At 36.5% G+C, this 15,683-nt stretch overlaps 2 protein-coding genes across 2 annotated transcripts; one reads left to right on the forward strand and one right to left on the reverse strand.

Annotated features, from left to right (window-relative positions):
* Positions 1-8,749: 8,749 nt before the first annotated feature.
* On the forward strand, positions 8,750-11,841 carry LOC148957716 (uncharacterized). Its single transcript, XM_089114990.1, has one exon. It carries the CDS (start codon positions 10,226-10,228, stop codon positions 11,042-11,044), a length of 819 nt encoding a protein of 272 aa, XP_088971116.1. The 5' UTR covers positions 8,750-10,225; the 3' UTR covers positions 11,045-11,841.
* Positions 11,842-14,093: 2,252 nt separating this feature from the next.
* Positions 14,094-15,224, reverse strand: LOC135684689 (small ribosomal subunit protein bS16m-like). Its single transcript, XM_089114991.1, has one exon. The coding sequence runs from the start codon at positions 15,118-15,120 to the stop codon at positions 14,740-14,742; it is 381 nt and encodes a 126-aa protein (XP_088971117.1). The 5' UTR covers positions 15,121-15,224; the 3' UTR covers positions 14,094-14,739.
* Positions 15,225-15,683: the final 459 nt, after the last annotated feature.

Consider the following 15,683-nt stretch of genomic DNA (forward strand, 5'->3'; position numbering starts at 1 on the left):
GCCTGAAAAATTTAAACAAGGTGTAACAATGTGCTCGATTTGGCAGCATGTTCTAAAGATGTCTCGTCACCTTATTTCCATGAGCAATATCACGGGGAACTGTAATGGTGGGGGTGGTGGACACAGGGAACATTAACAAAGATTAGAAAGAACTTATCTGCTCACAAATCAAACGATGTTGCAACAGCATTCCAATTATGCAAATTTATTAAAGGAATTTGAGTGCTAATGGAATTTTCATAGCAACTCTAGACCGATAACTGTAACTCAAGTGCAATTGTAGATACAGACCAGGAAATGGATCGCTTAGAGTGTCTCCGAGTTATCGTTGAACTGAAATAATACCGGGAAATAGGTGAATTTATTTCTTTAAAGGAGGTATCTTCGAGGTATTTAGTTCGCTGATTTTACGGCCCGGGTTAATGGCTGTGAAAAATTGATAGTAATTGAGACAAAGAAAAAAGAAACTTTACTGGGGTTTGCCATTAACTTTGTGTTAGGTCAGGCCTGCTTGTTAAGCTTCAAGCTTTTGTTATATATTGGCCTAAATCTTTAAAAAGCTAACCTTGACGAAGAAAGTAAAGACCTGACAACTTTTTAAAGCTAGCAAATATATTGCGAAACCTTGATGGTCAATTTGCTTCATACAAGCAACAATGCCTGATAAAATTACCTGGAATACGGAACAATTTGCATTGTATCTTTACAATTTTTGGTTCTTATTCCCAAATGTTACTTTTTCCAGCCTCTTTCTTCCCAGAAAAATATTTTAAGCAAATAGCATTCAAATCACACGAAAAATTGTTCTTCTTATCTCCTACGACGCTTTATGGAAAACCGACATTGTTCCCAGGGGGAGAGGGGGACGGCTGAGACCCCGTTTACACTGTGCCAGATAAAATTTATCCACATAAAACTTGTTCGGATTGATTTGCGTTTACACTGTGCCGCACAAATTTTGTCCACTTTGCCCTCCCGTTTACACTGTGTCAGATAACTGCAGTCACGTGACCTGAATCATGCACAGAACGCCCAAAATGTAGGCAACAAAGTAACAACAAAATTCCTACCAGCGTAAAAAGACTTTTCATTCTATATTTAGAATCATCTGCTTCTCTTACAGACAAAGTCCGAAGATTTTGTCAAAACAAATTAAGCAAAGTTAGTTTTAATGATACGTTCTTTCAAACAAAATGACGCTGAAATAGCGAAGAAAGTAGGGAAAGCTGACAAGGATGCCAGTTTTACGTGGACTGGCAAGATACTGCACTTTTAACAAGAGTATTTAGCGACTACAAGGCAGCCAAGATGGCGATTTGTTTTGATTGGGAGACAATGAAAACTAAATAGGATGAAATAGCCAATCGCTTTCGAGCAAGATACGATGTGGATAAAATCCATCCGGATAAAACCGTTAATACTGCACCACATAGCTATCCGAACTTTCCTAGGTGAACTAATTTTGTTCGGATAGCCCCTCTCAAATTCGTGCGGATAGCGTGGGTCTAGTGTAAACGCGACGCCTATCGGAACTAATTTTGATGCGGATAAATTTATCAGGCACAGTGTTAACGGGGTCTGAATTTGCTCTCAAAAGCTGACGCAAGTGTCTAAAAATAGAAAGCTATAGCATTGTTGCTCAACAATATTGTTATTTTACACGGTATATGAGTATGAAAATAAGTATAAAATTCGTAACTCCGAAAGCTTAAGAATATTTATCAGTGTATTATCATCGTTACATGTAGCCCTGGCGAAGTTAATTGCTGTCAACGTAAAAATATACACTTGAAAGTCATTTTGAATTTGATAACAGTTGCGAGGAGAACTTGATACCACATGAAATTGTCTTATCTGTAGTTATTCAGCATTTAAAACACAATCCAAATCAACAAATTAGGCGATGTGAAATTCGTTATGGTCTGAAATTCTAGTTAATTCTCACTATAGAAGACAGCTGTTCCTATGCAAAGCAAAGAATTAGTTTTAAAAGCATCTTTGTGCCGTGACAAGATGCAAATTTATGCAAGCGATTTTAAAGTTTAAAATGACAACATGCGCTGTGTGCAAAATGTGCTAGCTTTATAAGTACCGCCAAAATGTTTTCCGCCGTTGTTATGTAGCTGGTAGATAATGCTGTTTTACAGCTTTAACTCTTTAAAATGACTGTTGAATTCTCAGGACTAGGCCGAATTTAATATTAAAAAGTAAATTATGAACAAAAATCGATAGGCCTAATGTTCGATTCAAAGGTCACTGGTAGGGTTTCATTGATAATGCTTAAGTCTATTGTGAAATCTGTACAGATTATGAGGGCGAAGGATGCTGGTCGGGATCGGGATGGTCTTTTGCAAGGCCGTTGGAAGCAGGGGGCTAAGGGAGCTGGAGCCCCCCAATAATCGTCAAACTGTTCTATATTTCCTTTATAACAGTGTACTGAAAAGGGAGCAATATAATAGGCAGTCCCTCAATACGATTTTCGTTCCGACGACACTTTTTTGTCACTCCCGTTTACTTTAGTTGTCCTTTTCACTTGACCATTTAAGATAGATTGCCTTGGAAATTAATGAAATTGAAGGAAATTTTTAGTTAAAAAAGACACAAATCGTGAGAGCTGCAGTTGCTCCACAAGTAGTCGATCACCGCCCCTAAGGATCGAACCTTTCAAAAAATAAGGGCCTAAAAGTTAGGCCTTGGGGGCGTAATTAGTGCCTCTTTTCCGTCAGTTTCAAACCTCTTCTTGAAACTAGTACCCACGCATACGCACCTGACAATGGCTCGTATAGAAACCAAGGGTTTATGCACCTCGACCTTAGGTAAACGGACGCTTTTTAACCGAAGTATGAAACTAAGGCAAGCGTTGACTGAAATTATGGAAAAACATTTCGTTGGATTTTAGGTAGGGGTCAGTTAGAAGATTTACCTACCTTCCTAAAAATCGATCGGAACAAAAATAGTTTTGGCCTAGGAGGTCAACTTTGAGGCAAAATTCCAAAAATTGGCATTTCTGGCTATCCTTGATGCTAAAGCGTTTTGTTTTCACTTTGAATTTTATTTTCTTTTCTATTTCATGTGCTGGCTCTATAATAGCAAAGGCTGAGTCGAAAATAAAAATTATTGTTTAAGATATACAATTTCCTCTTTCAGCTCTTCAGTAAGCCTATCAATAGTTTATTGGTTAGCAAAATCCACTTAAAATGGAAAAATTTCTGCTCAAATTGAATTCAATACAATATGTTTCCTCCAAAATTCAAATCAAAGAAAATAATAATCATAATAACCACGACTTACAGTTTCAGTAACATCAACAACAACGAGAGCATCGATTCGTGGCCACTGTATCAATAACCAACTTTGATAACCCTTCCACTCTAAGGCCCGACATTTCATTTTACGTATATTCTCAGCATTAAAATTCCTGCATATAGTATTGAAAGATGCAAAAAGACAGAATTCAATACTTAAAATAAACACGCATCAAAAGTATAACATGAATTGTGCTGAGCTAGAAAGAACTACTTAGAACTTTCGAGCCATTTGTCGTTGTTGAAGTGCCACCATTAAAGATTTAACATACTGCCCTAGTTATTGAAGCAAATACGCGTTAACACATAATAATCAAATAACAAGAAAAACAAAAAACAAAACACGCAAATACATTACAGAATGGTCTAGCAGAGTCAAACTTCTTCATTTCTTTAAAATTACACTACATACAATCTTCCAAATAAATTAATACATTTGAACGATGCCAATAATCTAAGTAAAATAATTTAAAATGTTTGAATGCTGGGGAATTTCTTGAGAAGGATCTTTCTCAGTAGTTATGCTCATCGAAGAGAGATCACCCCCTCTCCCCATTTAAAAATAAAAGTAGCAAACAGTTTTTAGGCGATTAGTCAACTTTATAACTGGATGCAGGTTAAAGATAGCACAACCAATTGCTGTGGGTCTAAACTGTGTGCGAATTGCAATTGTTTTCATAAAAGAAAGCTTTGAGTTGGGTGAGTATAACGCCACGTTCGAGCTTTCAATTGGCCTTCTTAAACAATAAACATAAGAAAATGTTCTTAAAATCTGCTAGCGGCACACCTTTAATTCTACGGCGGCCTTTCACACCAACGAGCGTTGGGGTTGATGGGCATCCCAATTAACTATTGTAATTACAGTAATGATCAATAAGCCTCTCTGATTCTATTCTTTTGTCTGGTGTGAAAAATTGAGTTGAAATTGTTTTCTTAGCTATGTAAAATCTTTGCATATGTAACGCGAGAGTTATTGCATGGAAGCGTGTTAGGGTGTGAGAAATTCATACATTTTTGAAACGATATAGAAACATCTGCTTGTTTCCTTTCCTGAAAGACAGCCGCAGTGCCTCGCAAAACTCTCGCAGTTGGCACAACCTTGGCACGGAGAGGGTGAGTCTCTAGTTTTCTCTCTATGTTTCTATGATTCTCTTAGTAGCAAGTATTCCTACTCTGTGATTATTGAAATATTTTCATGAAAACACTTTTTTAGTCATCTCTCTGGCTGATATTTTTTTGGATTTCTTCAAACCATAGATTAAATGTACAGAATGCAGACTAGAATTTTTTGTAGCTACATTGCCCTATCAAACTCTGAAATGCAATATAATAAGTTTGAAATTCAGAAAATTCAGTTACTGTACACAGCAAGACCATTATTTGTAGCGAAATTTTCAATTCTTGAACAAATTTAACATACGTTTAAGACCTTAAACATTCTAGAAAGATAACGAAGGGCCCTGACACGAACACCGGTTTGAAGGAGTTAAGGACTGGCACTGACATTGTAATCATTTCAAGTTTATGGAAGTAGTTCAAAAATGTTTAAAAGGTGTCTGAAAGAGGAGAAATATTAAGAGTTATGAGGTATTCAATCGCACAAATATTCAATCGCAATAAACGCACACAAAACCATGAGAATAAATACACATGAAACTGATTCGTGTTCGTAAAAGAAAAGAAATAAATCTTAGAGCTGGTTGCGAATATTTATGAAAAGAGCAATGCTGTTTTGATGATGAATGAGCAGCTGCGCACCGGTGGTTGCTTGATTCGGGATTAGCTTATCCTTTATAAAAATACTTGAAATTTCGACATGAATACGCATCTGATCCACGTGTAGGACGATGACCTTGTGTACAACGAGCCACAGCCCCCATGTTGGCAATTTAATGCTCTACTTCAACCTGTGTATGCAGTTTTATTATTGTTGTGTACGTTTAGGGTCTTCCATGTGTGCTAGGCAATTTGGGATTTTCTCCCAAAGTAAAGGACATCGCCTGATGTTTTTCTTTAGGGACATATAACAACGGGTTCTGCATCACATCGCTAGCTTTCTGGTCATAGACTAGAATCGATTTTAAAAAAATTTGCAGCTTTACTGCTGTTTGAAAAGAAATAGCCAGAAACAAAGTAAAAAAGATGACGATGATCCAATATATTGTAAAATAAAATGGTTGCTGTATCTGTTGACAAGGTCCGGGCCAATTCTCTTCTATTTTCGTATTATTAGCTCCACGCAGGTGAGAGATTATGGCCCTTGAAACTTTTGTATAGTTAACGCGACTGACGTTCAACACTCGCAACAAGACTTGTTGCACCTGGACATGTCTCCTAACTAAGGATTGTGAAAACAGGAAGAACTTCAAAGACTTAAGAGTCGAATGCTTTTAGAAAGAATTGCTTTCTTAAGGATGTAAATCTATGCTCCGAAAGCCCTGAAGGCTCCAAATGGGTGGTTTGCCCCTGTCAATTATATTCTATTTTATTGGCATCCCCACTGTGGAAAAGGCAGAACGGCTTAAGAAAAATGAAATACATGTCTGCGAAACACATAACATTTAACAGTCAGAGAGCGGTTTGATATCAAAAGTCCACTTAAAATATCAACAGGAAACGAGCCCTTCGCAAATCGGGCCGATGCAGTCTACAACTTGTTACTTTTCAAGATAGTTTTTCCACACAATGCTGTGAAACGTAATGTTTAGTATAATTTTTCTCTTTTTATAATCCTAACGAAATATATTTGAACAAAATTCAATTGATGTAGAAGGAAGCTAAACAAGTCATAAAAACTGAGTTAGGTAGGTTAGGTACACGATGTATAAGAATTTCATGATGCTGAAAACTTCATATACAGAATATAGCGGCCACGAAAACTTTCTGTATTTAGGATAATGTAACCCACCTGCTTCGCAAGATGCTCTAAGCTTTAAAGTTGAAGCATTTAGCAAATTTTAAGGCAAAGATATTTTCCTGATTTCATCCATTCATTCAGTACATTCATTCTGATCTTATTCAAGTTTATTTATTGCTATCTAGTGCCATAGTAAGGTTTGAGCAACGCTATGAAAACATTAATAAACTTTTACTTCAACCTTCTGATCATAATGCAACTCATATAGAAAGGGTCCAGAGGAAAAGTTAGCACTTTCTCTAGAACCTCCTTTTTCTACACATAGATTTCTTATCCGAAACTAAGATCAGAATTAGCACTTAGTTTCGTAAAGGTTTCTTAAATACCAAACGCTATAAAAATACTTTTTGAGGCATGTAAACATGAGATAACTCTTTGAACATAAGATTACAACATAAGGAGCTTTCTTTTTTATCTATGTCAATTCAACAAAAAACATATACCCAATCGTCATCTCATTCATTTCGACCCGTTTCTTCAGAATCATTTCTACTACATCTTTAAAAGAAAGATTTTCAAGCAGTTTCTTAAGTTGAGGGGGATAAATCCTACGATTTCTAAATTTTTCAGGCAGCATAGGGTAGGGTTTCATATAGATGCTTTCTTATGAAAAAATGAGTTGATGCCAAAATTAGCTTGTCATAGAGCCAACTCTTCAACATATGAAAAGAAACAAAACAAACTTATGTAGTAAACAATACAAGCTAGATAAATAGTTTGAAAAATGGCCAGTAATGTGAATTTGACGTTATCAACAATTTGCGAGGATGAATATCAATTACCATCAATGACAGGAGATAGTGTGTAGACCTTATCAGCAAACGCATTACTTTTTAGAGACGTGAACACTTAAGGCAACATTGAGAGTGTTGAAGAAGTATTCTGAGTGATAAGCATATGTAGAATGCAAATACTCTATCAATACGCGCATTCTGTATAATATAACATTATCATAGCTGTGTGACAACAATCTACAGGATAAGATAACTATGTACGTAAATATCAGGGCCAACGCAACGAATTAGAAAGTGGGTGGGAGGGGGGGGGGCAAGGCCTCTTCTCCCTTTTACTGAAGCATTAAAAATACTTGCTTTTCGAGACATTTTCGAGAAACTTCTGTAGATAGCGAGATGTAAAGTCGACGACATCAACCTGGAACGGAGAATTGCTGCTTATCTAGCTAAAAGAATCAATTTCTTTGATATAGGTAACCTGTTATTGTTCTTATTAGACATCGAATAGCTTTTTCCTTAATACTCGTCTGAACTCAATTTTGATTGTTAGAAAAATAAACACATTTAAAACATAATATTCGTATTTGCACTGTCAAACTTCTTGACAGAATACAAAGAAACCGACGACAACAGGAAGCATTTAATACTACGGTATGTAAAGCAATTTGCAAGATAGGGGCAGCTACTTTCAGCTGAACCCCTTGTATTGTGCCCTGATCAATGGGCAATTTGCAATTTTTCCACCAGAACAACTATGCTTCTAAGTAATAGGTATTGTGCCATATCAGAGCCAGTGTAGCATAGTACAGTTAATGACTATTGCTATACAAATTGATAGAAAACGCTCTTGCCAGTAATGTGTCTTTTTCAAAATAGACACGCCATTGTAATGTCCCCAAAGAAAATAGATATCGCTTTCACTTATCTACCTTTCAATCTGTGCCAGGATTGTGTCTCCCGAATTGTAGAAAAGAGTAGAGTCTCCATAGAAGAAGAGTAGAAAATAACAGAATACTTCTGATCTCCTGTAATAATTCAAACATGAACCTGGGGAGGGATCTTTTTCACAATTCAAAGATAAAGACAATGGGAAAATTAAATTATTTCAAAACTGGAGACCTCAAGAGAAAGGAAGTTCTGACCAGCAGAATACAAAAACAGCAAGATTTGTTACCAAAAACTGGAGGAAAATTAACTTGATAAAAAGCTCCAAAATATGATTATATGCAACTCAGTGTATGGGCTCTGATGTAAACATGCAAACAAGGTTCGTAGAGAATTTGTAATTTTTCAAGGCCAGATAGCACGTTTGGGGTCAGGCTTATTTGAGAGAATAGCTTTTTCAAACTCGATCCAGAAGAGGGAGGCTTACCAGAAGAAAGGCTTAATTGAACAACATTGAATCCATCTTGATGCTGTTACAATTCTTACTCGAAAAGCGTATTGTGATAAAGTAAAAGTAAAAAAAGTTCTCTTGATGAAATACTCAACAGGTTTCAATAGATGATAGTTACCGTGAGCATCGCCACATGAGAACACATGCTTTATACTTGTAAAATGTGTTACGTATTTTTGTAACGTGGTATATCAACTATTCACTTAACATGGACCTGAAAACTAAAAGAATGCATGATGTTTCTGAAACTTTGGAATTGAAGGAAAAGATTAACAAGCTAGGCATACAAAGCATAATCTTTTAGTCTTTTAATATACAAATATTTAAAAGACTGACTTTCGGATTGTATTTTCTTGTCTCCTGCCATATCCACAGCTAACACACAACCAGTGAGTTTAATTATTTCTTATAGGTCAATGCCTTTCAAAGCATGACCGGTGAAACTTGTCATGCTTTAAGTTCCTTATTCTTCACTAGTCCAGTTTTTCATTAACACATCCTAGCTCAGTTTGATGGCTCGTTGACGAACGAATTCAGGTTTTTCTCGAGAACCAGCAAGGGTATACTGTTTTGAGAATTTCCAGCCCCTTTACCCATTTTGATGTTGATATTATGCCATAGAAACACATACTTTCAAACCTTAAGTGGGGAGAGGGGGCTAGAGGCTTGAAAACACAGCCCTCTACATACTTACTTGGTTTTTTCAAAGGCAGTGTCCACAATTTGGTTGAATATCAGCCTAAATTGTTCTGATCTATTAGACACTGTATCTCTCAGGTTGCATTTTCGCCATAAATTAAGACTTTTATTCGCGAGATTCACTGTAGTTCCACCTTGACCAAATCCTCTGAATCCCCTTAACAACCAACTCAGCACAATGTCACACAGTTATATTTTCTGATTGTTTCAGTTGTTGTAACTAAGCCGAGAATATTAAACATCATTACTCCCTTCCAGGACGATGCTGAAGTGTGACACCTCCCCGTTTCTTTATCTTGCTCATGCTGAAAAACTGGCAACTTGGAACTTAACAAGGCGTTTGCTAGCTATGTCCTAAATAAAAGAAACGAATACACAATGAACAATATTTTGTTACGGTTTGTTAGAAAAAACTAGGAGAGATAACATTTCCCGTATTTTGAGAAAACGTATTCCAAGCTATCCAAAATCACCAAAATTGTTTATAATTGATTTGAAAAAGCAAAGTTTGGCTTCTATTTTCTCTCCAGCATCGCTGTAATTGAAATGCGAATGCAGCAAAGGCAGATGTATCTTGCGCTATCAACTGCTAAAATTTAGACCAAATCAACAGAGCTGTTCAAAAAAACTGATAGTTACTCGCAAAGGTTTCCGAAACTTCGATACGAAAACTATTTCTGAAACTAAAAGCCTTGCTACGAAAATTTCTCACACTGATTGACCCTAAAAATGATTGTTTTTTGCAATTTTCCGTCGTAGTTGGCTATCGAAAACCCCTGTTTTTGTTCTTTATTGTGTAAAGTGCATATCGATAGTGTGAGAACATAAGACAAGCTTTTCACTTAATCGTGATGTTAATGTTAAGATCTCTTTCATATCGTTTTTGTATAATTCAAGAAACCGTGCTGCGGGCACCTGGTAGCCACTTTCATATTTTCTACAAAAGCACACAGGCCGATACAAGAGTCATTACATTTAAGAATTCGCCGCTTGAAGTTCACTTTCGTTGTGATTGATTAGATTTCGGTCGCCTTTTCATCAAAGTAGAAATCTAATCGACGGCCTAAATAGTTGCTTGCTTCTGGAGCAAGCGTAGACAAAGCCACGTAAGGTTTGCAAAGCAATAGATATCAAGACACTGAACGCTCTTGTTTTCTTCAGGATCTGCAGCAAAATGAGCAACGCGGAGACGAAAAAAGTCGGCGACGACAGGCAACGCGAGAGGCAGTCACAAGTAAAGAGACCAATGAATGCCTTTATGCTGTGGTCGAAAGAGAAGCGGAGAAAGATATCGAGCGTTGATCCAAGCTTGCATAACTCACACATTAGCAAGATTCTCGGAGAGGAGTGGAAGAGGCTGCCCACCAGAGAAAAAGATCCGTACATCAAGCAGTCGAAGATGCTGATGGAACAACACAAGCAAGATCACCCTGACTATCACTATAAACCTCGTCAGAATAAGCTGACTAAAGCTTTGAAAGAACTCAGCTCTCTACGCTCAACTTTAGCAACTACTCCTGGTCTTTCTTCACGCATCAAATCTCTGGCTACAGTTTCTACTCTAGTACCTCGCTATCCGACACACTATGTCCTACCGAGACCACGGTCCTCGGTGGCTCATGACGATATGCCCAATCATCACCCGAGAGCATACTACCCTCGACCTTTGCCTTGTGTAGGCTGTACATGTTGTTTGGAGTACGCAGAGAATCTTCGTTCTCATTATCAGTATAGACCAGATCTACATGCGAGCAGCAAAGAGATGAAGTTTCACTGCGACGAGAGATTCACTCCGATGCATGGTGTATGGAGGGTAAACACGACACCTCCTTCAAGATCTGGTTGGTCAGTGCCTTTTCTTGTTGACGATTCACGGGTAAAGAGAGGGGAACATGACGAACAAGATGAAAATTATGCCAGTACTCGAGCAAAACATGTTGATGAAAGCGAATCGGAGAACGAAGGCGAAGAGGACAGGAAAATTTCAACGTAGGAAAGAGTACGGTTTAATATTGAATTTGTTGTTTGTAAAAAGTTGAAGTTAGTATTGGGATATTGCCAAAATAGAATTTCAGTTCTGGTTAAAGATAGCTGATATATTAGGTTATAAACAATATTGTTAGATTAAAGCGGATGTAAAGGTAGTTTTAGGATATTTAATTTCATGTAAAATATTTAATTATTGTTGCAGGAAAGTGTTCTAATATAAAGAATGAAATTAGTCTTCAAAGGTGATTTATTAGAGCAAATTACCATTTTTCTGCTTTGTAAATTGAAGTTTCAAGTTCAAAAAGGAAGCATTTTACTTTCCATGAGCGATATAAGGAAACATATACAAACTTTGTCCATTTCTTGTACTCTGGTAGAGGCGGGAGGGTGCAGCTCGAGAAAAAAGTTTCTTTTGTCAATTTGGAATCTGATTGTAAGGGCATTTGCAATGAGGTCTTGTTTGTTCTTACTTTTCACAAAAATTTGAACATATTGCTAAGAGAAATCCAAAGAAAACGAAGGGAAAAGAATTTGGAAAGCAGCCAGAAAGGCTGTTGTGGATGGTTAAGGATATGTGCATTTAAAATGACCGATTATTTTCTGACGCCCAAGCTTCAAGTGCTCTTGCAAAGTACGACTAAAAACCCTTTTAAAAGTACAACATGAAAGCAGGAGGTTTGTCTTTTGTGCCGTTTAGTATCCCATGTTTCGAAGCAAACCTCCCCTAAAAGGGCCCCTTATGACAAAGAGTTTAGTCAACCAGATACTCAAACTTCTGGTGAATGACAAACCAATGTCAGAGTTCCCCTCTCATCTTCCACGCTACAAACACCCCATACATGATACAAATGCCTATTGATTGATGGCTTCGCCACGTGTAGAGCAGTGCAATAAGGCAGAGGAAATAGATATATCCTTAGCTTTATCACAAAACAAAACAGTTACTTTCCATTTGAATGAAACAAGCTTTCGACAGTAATTTCTAACAGCGACCTCGTGTAACCAATGTTTTGACCTTTTCAGAGCATTCTAGTTCTTGAATGTCTGAATATTTGCATTTTCTGTGTTTTTGATAAGAACGCCATTTGCGACTATTATATCCAAAGTTCTTCTTAAAGTTATCTACTTGAAACTATCTAGAGCTCAGATAAGGGGTAATGGTCTTTCCAGAACTACTCTATCATAAATAATGAAAGGATTTTAAAGCTATTTGGCTTCAGACGTTAGAAGTTATCATACGAGACTTTAAATACGCCAAGAAAGGCCAAAGAGACAGATTGAAGAACTGGCTGGCAGTCGTGCTGCCAACAGCTGGAGCAGGGTCATTGCAAACAAATGGACATTGTTTACTACACTTAGACAAGGCATAATATCAACTGTCTGTTATTAAGTCTTTAAAAAATTTAGCTCACAATAGACTTTATAAAAACACACTTTAAAAACACACAGAAGGTTCGATTTGCCAAAAAATGAGAACAATATAAGAACATGTACAGCTTCAGAAGGAAACATTAGAATAGAAACAGAAGTGTTTTGAAAATTTCCTCTTGTGTAAACAAAACAGAGTAGATTTCATCAGCCAGTCAACCATGCTACTAGAAATGTCTTGCAAAACTGTTATTTAGTGGCCTTAGAAGCATTTTATAGTATATAATTTAGAAAAAGCAATCTGAAATTTAAGAATTGGTTGGAGGAAAAAATGGTTGAAGAAAGGAAACAAATTGTTAGTGGAAGAAAGAATCCTTTTTGAGCACAGATTGCAAAAAATACATTTTAAATTATCCTTTTAAGAGACCAAAGATTGAATTTAAAAATTGGATTTGACTCACATAATTATAGGGGGTTTTTGGAAATATTGTAGTGAATTTCAGTAAGCAGTGAACCAAAAAGAAACATAAAAAACAGAATTATCCCACTTTATCAAAATACCCCCAAAAATTCACTTGATATGAGCAGCCAGCCAAGTTGCCTAAGAACCATTGGTACAGAGGAGAATTGTTCCATAAATGTTTCATTTTTAAATTACTAGCATTTGAGGGGCCTTTGCCTCAACAGCTAGTATAATAAATTTGGGCATATTAAAGAAATGTTGAAGCTGAGTAAGTATTCGTTTTATTTCTGCAAGAAATATAAGCCAGTTGGATAAGCCTCCAAATTATATTTCACAAAGACTTTCTTTAGATCTAAAAGTTATTAGAAGGCACTCTGTTACCAGTTTAAATGCATAACTGCATTCAACTTTTCCTTGGTGTATCTTTATCAAATGCAAATTGAAATAAGATTCTTGCTGCTTCAGTTTGCAGAGGAATGAGGGTCAGCAGAAAGACTTTTAAAATCTAAAGTAAAACAAAGTAGTAATGCCAGTGCCAAAAAATTATATGGCATGAAAGAGCTTTAAATATATGCAAGCAGAAATGAACTTGAGAGGTTGAGCAAGAAAAAATGGATAGCAAGGTTTAGCTTTTTATAGTGCAATAAAACAAGGTGACAAAGATCATTAAAATTGCTCCTTTTTTCTGGAGGAGTATCTTACTGAGCCAATGTTTCATAGAGAGTTGCAATCAGGTCCAAAAATCTTATTTTTTTTAAAAGAGTGAGACAATCATAAATTCTTCCTGAAAAATCAATTGGTTTGGAAGCAATCATATCTCTATGATTGTCTAATAACATTTTATGTTCATATTCTTGGTTTCCAAAATAAGACACTGCCAAAATGGTGGTTGTTCACATTGTTCTGCTAAAATGATGAAATGTACCAATTTTTTCAAAATGTTCGAATAAAATTTGACACATTGCAATAGCAGATCAATAGCAGATCAATAAACATGCAAAAAAAGTTCTAAGTAAATATTTTTACAACTTGACTGGTGAGCTGGACAGACTTCAGTTAGCCATGATGCCTCTTTTATGCATTGTGAACAAAATATCTTACTTGCAAGGGCCATTGTGAGAGGATATTCTCTCTCCAATAAGAGCATGCTGGCCTCTATCAGAAGATAAAAGAACTTTTTTTTAGAAGTTAAGGGTTGAGAGTGATATTAAAACTGGGGTACTACCCATGATCAGAAAGTATATTCAATATTTTTATATGTTTACCTTACATTGGAGCTAACTATTGTGTTAAATCTATAAAGTAAGTCACAGACTAGAGACTTTTCTTCAACTTCTGCAATTTGCAAAAATCTAGTGCATCTGCAACAATCCCAGTTTATAACAACAAGCTGAAACCAGACTGGGAGACCATTGATATTAAAAATATTTTTTGTCTGAAACTTGATCCAATACAAACAAAGTCATAACTTAACATAAGTCTAACAACAAATAAAAACCACACTTTAATGGCCACGTCTTCCTTGGAAACGAAGCTCAAGTAAAAACAAACAGTAATGACAAATGGCTGGAAACTGTTAGCAATGCCTCCCTTGGAAATGAAGTTGAAGTAAAGCAGTTTCAAACAAGTCTGATGACAAGGCAATATCAGTAATGTTCTTGACTTAAATCAGCTCTCTAAATGACCATTACTAGATAAATTCCAGATGGGATCGTGCTTACTATCTCCTTGTCACACATCTCTTTTTACCTTAATACCCAGACCTCCAATCGGCAGCTCAACCTGCAAAAGCACTGTCTAGTGTCTAACCATATCGCTTTTAATATATTTCATCCTTCAATCTCTGTAAATTAATTTTATCAAAAAGACTAAGACTCTGTTTCCTGCTCACTTGAGCTCTCCGAACACTTTAGCTGAGAGGCCTTTTTTCTTTCTGCGTTTCTCACTAATGTTCCCCTGATTGGATATATTCCAGCTAGAGCAAACAGTTCTTGAACAGGCCTAGACGGCTCAGCACCCTGGGCCAACCAGTACTTGATTCTGTCCATATTCAAGCTTACAAGTTTTTCATTCCTGGTGTTGGGCAGAGGATCGTAAGTACCAACTTGCTCATTATACCCTCTATCTCTTGCAATCCTCCTTTTAGTGGCCACAATATGAAAAAACGGTCTATTTGTACAGCCATGATACTGAAGACGTAATGTGTAAAAAGACTTTTTCCAAAACCATGTTTTGGGCATTCCACTCATATTTATAGAGTATTCGAGATAGGTATGCCGCTCGCATATAGAGAAAATTTCTGGCGTGTGAATCCTTGGTGAGAATCCAGCCGTCCTTTGCTTACTACCTCTATTTGAAAATTGTCTCACATGTATCAAGAAGAGGTTTCTTACAAATGACCCAGGCCCATCACCTCACTGGTTGCGGATAAAATATTGGTTTGTTTTTAGGGTGAGGCAGGGCTTTACCAGGGACCGCGCACCAGTTTAAAAGTGGAGGGGCTGAAATTGGTGTGCCCGAAAAGTTTTGAGAACACGCCCTCTATAACGCTGGCAAACGCCCCTTTTAGAAAATACTTGCTTACTTCTATTCAATTTTTATAAATATGTAGTCTGGTTCAGATAAAAAAATTCAATGTTCTTTATTCAAACAAAATATCAATAGCTATAGAAATAGATGAAATTAGCTTGAGGATAACAAAACACCAAGCTAACCAAGTTCAAAAAGACATCATATCATTAAACAAAATAAAACACCTAGAAATGAAAGGTCAAGAAGAACTGCTATTACATAGGAGTAGTAAACTATCCAA

This window comes from Rhopilema esculentum, chromosome 21, assembly GCF_057945365.1.
Source record: "Rhopilema esculentum isolate cy_ngs chromosome 21, ASM5794536v1, whole genome shotgun sequence".
Classification (NCBI taxonomy): Eukaryota; Metazoa; Cnidaria; class Scyphozoa; order Rhizostomeae; family Rhizostomatidae; genus Rhopilema; species Rhopilema esculentum.

Coding starts and splice junctions, on each gene's coding strand:
- LOC148957716 (XM_089114990.1), top strand. CDS start 10,226: ATGAGCAACGCGGAGACGAAAAAAGTCGGCGACGACAGGCAACGCGAG.
- LOC135684689 (XM_089114991.1), bottom strand. CDS start 15,120: ATGAGTGGAATGCCCAAAACATGGTTTTGGAAAAAGTCTTTTTACACA.